At 43.2% G+C, this 8,986-nt stretch overlaps 1 protein-coding gene across 1 annotated transcript; it reads left to right on the forward strand.

The window, feature by feature from the left end:
* The first annotated feature begins 1,817 nt into the window (after positions 1 to 1,817).
* Positions 1,818 to 5,073, forward strand: LOC123056068 (geraniol 8-hydroxylase). Its single transcript, XM_044479817.1, has 3 exons — positions 1,818 to 2,170; positions 3,036 to 3,240; positions 4,132 to 5,073. Exons 1-3 carry the CDS (start codon positions 1,818 to 1,820, stop codon positions 4,735 to 4,737), a joined length of 1,164 nt encoding a protein of 387 aa, XP_044335752.1. The 3' UTR covers positions 4,738 to 5,073.
* Positions 5,074 to 8,986: the final 3,913 nt, after the last annotated feature.

Below are 8,986 nucleotides of genomic sequence, written 5' to 3' on the forward strand. Positions count from 1 at the left end.
GCCTCTCCGATGATGTGTGAGTAGTTTACCTCAGACCTTCGGGTCCATAGTTATTAGCTAGATGGCTTCTTCTCTCTCTTTGGATCTCAATACAAAGTTCTCCTCGATTCTCTTGGAGATCTATTTGATGTAACTCTTCTTTTGCGGTGTGTTTGTTGAGACCCGATGAATTGTGGGTTTATGATCAAGATTATCTATGAACAATATTTGAATCTTCTCTGAATTCTTTTATGTATGATTGGTTATCTTTGCAAGTCTCTTCGAACTATCAGTTTGGTTTGGCCTACTAGATTGATCTTTCTTGCAATGGGAGAAGTGCTTAGCTTTGGGTTCAATCTTGCGGTGTCCTTTCCCAGTGACAGCAGGGGCAGCAAGGCACGTGTTGTATTGTTGCCATCGAGGATAAAAAGATGGGGTTTATATCATATTGCATGAGTTTATCCCTCTACATCATGTCATCTTGCTTAAAGCGTTACTCCGTTCTTATGAACTTAATACTCTAGATGCATGCTGGATAGCGGTCGATGTGTGGAGTAATAGTAGTAGATGCAGGCAGGAGTCGGTCTACTTGTCACACACGTGATGCCTATATACATGATCATACCTAGATATTCTCATAACTATGCTCAATTCTATCAATTGCTCGACAGTAATTCGTTTACCCACCGTAATACTTATGCTATCTTGAGAGAAGCTGCTAGTGAAACCTATTTCCCCCGGGTCTATTTTCCATCATATTAATCTTCCAACAACGAGCTATTTCTGGCGTCGTTTATTTTGCTTTCTTTACTTTTAGTCTTTATCATAAAAATACCAAAAATATTATCTTATCATCTCTATCAGATCTCACTCTCGTAAGTGACCGTGAAGGGATTGACAACCCCTTTATCGCGTTGGTTGCGAGGTTCTTATTTGTTTGTGTAGGTACGTGGGACTCGAGCGTGGTCTCCTACTGGATTGATACCTTGGTTCTCAAAAACTGAGGGAAATACTTACGCTACTTTACTGCATCACCTTTTCCTCTTCAAGGGAAAACCAACGCAGTGCTCAATAGGTAGCGCATTACCGAGAGGGCCCAAAGATACCTCTCCGACAATCGGGGTGACAAATCCTAATCTCGATCTATGCCAACTCAACAAACACCATCGGAGACACCTGTAGATAATCTTTATAATCACCCAGTTACGTTGTGACGTTTGATAGCATACTAAGTGTTCCTCCGGTATTCGGGAGTTGCATAATCTCATAGTCAGAGGAACATGTATAAGTCATGATGAAAGCAATAGCAACAAACTAAACGATCATAGTGCTAAGCGAATGGATGGGTCTTGTCCATCACATCATTCTCTAATGATGTGAACCCGTTCACCAAATGACAACACATGTCTATGGCTAGAAAACATAACCATCTTTGATAAACAAGCTAGTCAAGTAGAGGCATACTAGGGACACTCTGTATGTCTATGTATTCACACATGTACTAAGTTTCCGGTTAATAAAATTCTAGCATGAATAATAAACATTTATCATGATATAAGGAAATGTAAATAACAACTTTATTATTGCCTCTAGGGCACATTTCCTTCACACTCCCCACCCCCTCCACTCCACTCCACCCCCAAGCTCCCGTCTGGCAATCTCCGGCATGACGGGCAGCGGATCTGAGTCCTACCTCCAAAAACGTTAACCGCGAGCTCATCCCACGCGGCCCTGAGGAGGAGATGACCTTCCGGTTTGCGCTCTGCCGCTCCCGGGAGGAGGCCCCCCGACTACGGCGCATGGACTCCTTCCGTCGGGAATTAATTGTGTATGTCCAAATGGCGCATGGATCTGCCGCGAGGTGTGGCATCGCTGCCTCACCGGAGGCGGTGCGGTCCGTCTGGTGTCCAAACGCGGTAGCGGATATGCAACCCCTCCGTTGGTGCACCGAAGCAAAGGTGAACGCAGCATGGACGTCGGGCAATGCAAACATGGCGCGACATGCCCGCCGTGGGAGGCGGGCGGTGACCGTTGGTGAGGCGGAGTCGCATTCTCCGGCGCACCATATCGTGCACCGGTCAGGGCGCCGCAACTGCATCGTGATGGATGTCACCGGCTCGTCCCAGGACGGATCCATCATCGACCCGACGTCCACCGGCACCGTCAGGGTTCCGGGATACGACAAGGAAAAGTAGGGCATGAGGGACGACGCGGCCTCGACTCCCGTCACCCGGTCGTGTTTCATGTCCTACTTTACCTCACCGGCGACCGGACCAACATTTGGACGGGCGCAGCCGACCGCCGGACATGGCCACGGCGGAGCCGGACGGGCTCCTCTTTAGATTTTGAGGGGTCGGATTTGTTGTATCTGGGCTGTAGTTGCTCTTATGTGGGGTTTTTTAACACAGGGGATACATTAATATCGCGGAGATACCAATTACACCCGGCCTCTGCAACAACGCAATATCGTAAAGACATTACGGATGCACAAAGCCAAAAGACACATAAGAAAAAACACATAAGAGTTATAGAAAAACAAGAAAAAAGGCGGAAAAGCCTTTCGCGTGCCTACCGTTTATCGTCCCGTGTTCAACGCAGGGGCGTCGGCTAATCGGCTTGCACCACCTGCACCTGGAGCTGGTGTAAGTGCATCTCCAACGTCGACCCGCAAATTCCTTCGGTGTATGTCCGTTTTTATGTCCGGATGTTGTCCGCGGACATGATACGGGAGGGAGTCATCCAACGCTAATTACAAAGTATCCGGCTGGGAGCAGAAAAAATAGGTGAGGCCCATACATGTGGTATAATATTTGTGGTTTAGTGTCCGGTTGAAAAGAGAGAGAAGAGGGGATCATGCATGTGCAGTTGGGAGGAGAGAGAAGAGAGAGACATGCATGTGATTGGTCAAGTGCATGTCCGGACTCCAGCAGAACTCCCATGTTTATCTCCAAAATACCGGAATTTGACTCCGAACTGTTTTCGTGAACTGATACAGGTCCATTGAATTGCAAAAATGAAGTAATGTGCTCGGTCGGACATATGTCTGTGTTTTGCAGGTCAAGATGCACTGACATAGTACTGCACCGTACCGAGTGGTCGAACCGGCACGCGGTGTTCGACGCCGAGGTGGACGGGAGGCTGCGCGGCCGCGACGCCGGCCAGCCGAGGAAGAACGACTTCCTCGACGTGCTGCTCGACGTGGCGGCGCGTGAGGACGGCAAGGACCTGCTGGACCGCCAGACGCTACGATCACTTTTCACGGTAAGCATAATTTAATTTCTGACTCCGAGGACATAAAAGATATTACTTAAAAATTCCGCGCGCACATGCATGATCAGCCTTGCCATTTGAGCCTGCCGGGGATCAAAGCACATGGCCAGCCATGTTGATTGAGATTTATAATTTTAAATGTTGGCATCATGATATATGCCACAAATTTCATATTAAAAAAAAATTGGACCAAGAAATAGACATAAGATTTTGATATATATAGATTATAGGGCTGCCATTTTGCTTCGATTGATACTAGTAGTAGCAGATTTTTCTTCCTTATTTCCCTATGTCTGGACCCATTTTTTATGAAATTTTGTAGTACTACTATCCACTGTAGTGATGCTATAGGAACCACTAACAGTGATAACATTAAAAGTACCATCTGGATACTCATGTTTATGTGTCTAAAATTCCTACAGAATAGTCACACATAACTTTTTACAGAAATCATGCATGACAGATTACTCGTGTGTTACAAAGAGTGCCACTGGAATTTTCCACTATAAGAACTGAATCATCTAAAACAAGAATTCCTATGTTTTTCCCTTGTTTCAAACCAGGCTGACTGTATTTCACTGCATTTCCAACAATTCTACCATAGCCCTCGCACGACTGCACTTCATCCAGCGCGTGAAGAATGAAAAATTGGGTTAGGAACAATAGCTTCCACTAAACTGCAATGAAATTAATATCAAATCTTATGTCACAAATCAACGGGTTGTTTCTTATATAGTTCATCCAAACAGTACATATATGTGCAAAGAAAATGTAAGTTTCTCTATCGAAAACAACCAGTTGCACTCTATGTGGTGATTATTTAGTGTACCTAAATAGCTATATGTACTAAAGCATTGACGTGACATTATATTTGCATGTTAGGATTTGTTCTCTGCTGGTAGTGACACAAGCTCTAGTACAGTGGAATGGGCAATGACGGAGCTTCTCCAAAACCCAGCATCAATGTCTAGCGCTTGCAATGAGCTTGCAGAAGTTATTGGCTCCAAAAGAAACATTGAAGAAGATGATATTGTTCGGTTGCCCTATCTCCAAGCTGTCATAAAAGAGACTTTTCGACTTCATCCCCCGGGCCCGCTCTTGTTGCCACGCAAACCCGAGAGAACACTGAAAATAGCCGGTTACACAATACCTAAAGATTCACGTGTGTTCATAAATGTATGGGCGATAGGTCGAGATAAAGATGTATGGATCGAACCTGAAAAGTTTAGGCCAGCGAGGTTCTTGGGTTCAACAGTTGACTTTAGGGGTGCTGATTTTGAGCTCCTTCCATTTGGTGCCGGACGTCGGATCTGCCCTGGAATGCCATTGGCTATTAGGATGGTGCATTTGGTCCTTGCTTCGTTGTTAAATCAATTTAACTGGAGCTTCCCTGTTGAACTTGAAAGGGATGGGATTGATATGGAAGAAAAGTTTGGCCTATCACTAACGAAGGTCGTGCCTCTTCGTATTGTACCAACACCGATTTGAATTAGAAACAAAATGTGTCCCTAGTAAGACTGCTTAATGTTTTAATATGTAATAATCCAAATGTATCACCCATGGAATTTATACCGTTATTTATGTCATAGTTAAAATAATTCTTTTAAAAAACTTGACTTCCTCGGAGTGTACAAGTTGAATGATATGTTGTTTTTGCGGGGAGATATGATGTGTTACAAAGTTGTTGATCCTACAAAGGTATTCATACATGCCATCCTAGCCACCCAGATTAACTTTTCAGGTTTGTATAACACCATGTTGCAAAAAAAGTAAATGCATTACTGAAAAAAATACAACATTTCATTCGCATGCGGTGGATGGTGGATGATCATCCAATGAGTACTATTGAGAGCCTTAAAGAGAAGACAAATGGTTAACTTAATATGGCGATTTCACCTTTACACCTTAAGTATTGTGTTGGAACAATAGTAATTGTTCTCAGAGGAGGAAAATCAGACATGTATATTTTCACAACAGAATATATACGCCACTCAAAGATTCTAAAACTTCATTGTTCATAATTCGTCGTCATGAGAATTATCATCTTCAATGTTCATAATGTCGCATTTAAATCTTTTGCACATTCGAAAGTTCATAAATCTTTCATATTCCAAATCTTTTTCATAGCTGAAACAATGTGTACCTTTGTTATACGCGGCACCAATAATATGAAAAAGCTCAAGTTCAAAATTGTGGTATCCAAATCAAATAATTAAAAAATCATGGCACAAACCAAAAGCATTGATGAGCCAATTTGGATCTTTACCATATGGACCAAATTTCTGCATTTTGGTGTGTAGAGAACAAACAAGCACACTGGAGATCTAATGTGGATAGAACAATGTCAAATCTTTGACCAGGGAAATAAAGAAACAGACATAATTCAGATATACATCACAATGGATTAGGCTGGCGTGTACATTAGTGTGGTTGTAGGCATGGCCCTTCTTTCCTACTCGCTCCGTTCCTAAATATTTGTCTTTCTAGAGATTTCAACAAGTGGCTACATATGGAGCAAAATGAGTTTTTTGGAAATGGAGGCATACCCCCGGCCTCTGCATCATAATGATGCATGCAACCATCTTATTAAAAAGTCTCGAAATAGCATGAAGTCATAAAGGTATTACAGCTCGCAAGCGGAGCAAAACAAAGAAAATGAAAGTATAAGCTCCAAATTACAACCGGTTAAGGATAAGCCCCCTAGACTCCTATCCGGTTATGCGACCGCCATCCGAACCGGTTGAATATAGCCCGTGCTACCATCTTCCACTGGTTGCACCCAGTAACCAAAGGCTCCCTGGAGTCCACGGGAGTGAGTAAGGACCATGTATGTAGTATATATACATCTGTATGTAATAGTCCATTTGAAATCTCTAAAAAGACAAATATTTAATTAGGAACGGAGGGAGTACGTTCTTGTCATAGTGACAGATGTTGCTCTGATGCCCTAGCCCTTTGTGGACTTAGCACTACGACTTCCTGACCGTCTTCTACAAAAGGGTTTGCTCGGCTCCAGCGAGGGAGGATGGCGATGGTGGCATGCCTCAGGTTTGTTCTAGTGCTTATGATCATCGCTAAGTGGTCAATAGACCTCAGTTGTGATTTTTGTTACTTGTAGGGAGCTTTGCATGGCTCTGCATATTATTAATAGGTTAGAGGACTAACAAATAATAATAATAATAATAATAATAATAATAATAATAATAAAAAAAAAATTGATGGTCAACTAGCTTGCACTGCTTTTGGCTTGCGATAGCCAGAGTATGCAATGTTAAAGTGCTTCTTCGAATCGAGAGCGCAATGGACCAAGTAATTGCAATTTGGACATGAGAAAAATAATAATAATGAATTAGATACGTTTTCAGATCCATACAGGTAAGCTCCAAAGTTTGGAGTGTCATGTACAAATGCACAAGCCACCGGTGTTCATTTGTGTAAAGGCTAGTGTTTTATTATTATTTTAGTTTTGTCAGGTCGGTATGTACTAGGATTCTTATCTCTCCCTTATATATATTCTTTCCTCTTTCCCTAATAATAAAGCACGGATTGATTTTGTCGGGTTCATCGTCACAATACGCTTTCTTTCTATGAATTTATGCTTTCAGTTTGAATTTAATTTAAAACATATACGTGAGGTGGTACTAATACGTGAGGTGGTTCTAATAATAATGATAAGTGTCGCAAAAAGATGACGATTCGATCGATTGGGCCACCAGGATTGTATTGGGCCTCGAAGGAGAGAGCACGGGCATGACTCCTCCTGAAAGCATAGGGCCTCCACCAGGTTACATATTACGAGCAAACAAAGACATCACGCACACGATCCCTTCGTCCTCCACACGCACGAAGCCGCCGCCGCCGCCGCTTCTCACCTCGATGCTAGATCGGGATCGAAGTCGTTGCTCAAATCGTGAGATCGTGGGAAGAATCACAACACGGCAGATGTGAAGGGATCAATATCGTCGCCGCCGTTGCCTTTGCTCTGGACGGAGAGGATGGATACCTCCGCTGGAAGAAATCAGTGCTGCTCCGCCTCCACGTCCTCAGCGTTGGCGCACGTACTGATCACCGCGCGCCGCCGGCAAGCCTGTTGCCGTCAACTAGCATCTCGTCGTGTGTGCGTCCGTAGCCGGCGAAATCGATCCGCTCAACTTATATGTTCTAATCAAGGCGCTAGCGTTGGCTAGCTAGCATTGGCCTTGTACGTGTATCTCTCCAAAGAGAATCGTTCAAGCGTGGCGTTTGTACTCGGCGTCTCCCAAAGTAGTCGTCAAGCCGCATACCTCAGCCAGCATTCTACAAGAGCGTCTTGCAGCTTCTCCGGCTCAACTCCTCCGTCTGCGGCCTCGCCGCTGCCGACGACAAGGACCATCCTTGCCGAGTTCTCTTATGCAGGTGACGCAGTTAAAATGAACTCGTCGAGAACACACGTCTCAATCACAGTCACAAAAGGATTCGTGCCCAGCCTTGTGGTCGCAGTGGACGCAGATTTCGTCTTTCGATCAAATTCTGTTGTGTGATAGAATAGCAGCAGGAGTAGAGCAGCAAAATTCATCAGATAAAAAAAGCGGCAGAGGCTGAAGGACCGAGTGCTGTCGATGTAGCTTTATAACCATGCATGCATCCAAATCACCATTGTTGTGACCTTGACCTGGGATTGCTCCAAGCTAATTGAACCAGCATGCCATGACCACTACCAAGCTTCAATTACGTGGACAGGTACCCTTATCTTCCTTTTCCATTGCCATATTTGTGTAGAATTACCAAGTGCAGTCTCGAGTCTTGACCATCGCAACCATGGGGGCTTGCCATGCATCTATAAAAAAGATGCATCGTCGATTGGGTAGGAAATAATTCCCAGGATTGTGGGGTAAGTATGGGGCTTCACATACATGCAAGGTAGAAAGAAAGTACCATCCATTGGGATTGGGCGCACAAGTAACAACAAAATAATGAAAGGAAGACATTGCACAATGATTGGAGAGGATGTTGCACAATGGTTTATAATGCATGGTAGAGGAGGACGTTGCCATCGGCATTAATATTCCTTACTAAATTTGTGTTAATTTTATTTTTCGTTGAAACATATGATGTAGTTTTGAATACTCATTAAATTTAATTACTTTTAATGTGTTTTATATTATCACAATGATGCTATGAATAAAACAGAACTTTTTCCATAAGAAAATATTGTTAATCGGATCAATTTACTCGAATCGTACCCCAAGTTCTATCTTTGTTCATAGGAACTAGATTTCTTTCCCAGACGTTGTCATGGGCATTAATATTAGAACTAAATTTGCAACAGTTTTATTTTCCATTGAAATGCTCGACGTAATTGTTATTACTTACTACATTTTATTATTTTTGATGTTTCTTTATGTTGCCATGATGTTAAGAATAGATCAAAAGTTTTACGAAAAGAAAATGTTGTCAGCAGATCAATTTACTCTGAATCGCACCCATGTCCTAAGCTTCATGTCATGAACTCGTGATCCTCAAATTATACATTTTTTTTATCATAAGCAACTTATCCCGCGATATAGTTCCTCGACCCGACCAGCCATGGTTTATAAGAACAGAATTTTTTTTCCCCAACGCACGGGCATTTGCGCTAGTTAGGTTGAAGCACGTTCACCGTCGTGGCTTTTTTGCAAAGAAGTCCCTACTTTTTTTGTAATTAACCCGCGGTACTAATTTAAGTGGTCTGCGGTGAAAAAACGTTTCGTTCGTGGGC

The sequence above is a fragment of the Triticum aestivum genome, chromosome 2D, assembly GCF_018294505.1.
Source record: "Triticum aestivum cultivar Chinese Spring chromosome 2D, IWGSC CS RefSeq v2.1, whole genome shotgun sequence".
Taxonomy (NCBI): domain Eukaryota; kingdom Viridiplantae; phylum Streptophyta; class Magnoliopsida; order Poales; family Poaceae; genus Triticum; species Triticum aestivum.

Bases quoted from the DNA above. Each gene is read 5' to 3' on its own strand.
- LOC123056068 (XM_044479817.1), top strand. From the start codon at position 1,818: ATGGCGCATGGATCTGCCGCGAGGTGTGGCATCGCTGCCTCACCGGAG. The intron at 2,171-3,035 runs GTAGGGCATGAG...TGTGTTTTGCAG, and splicing joins CCGGGATACGACAAGGAAAA to GTCAAGATGCACTGACATAG. The intron at 3,241-4,131 runs GTAAGCATAATT...TTTGCATGTTAG, and splicing joins CGCTACGATCACTTTTCACG to GATTTGTTCTCTGCTGGTAG.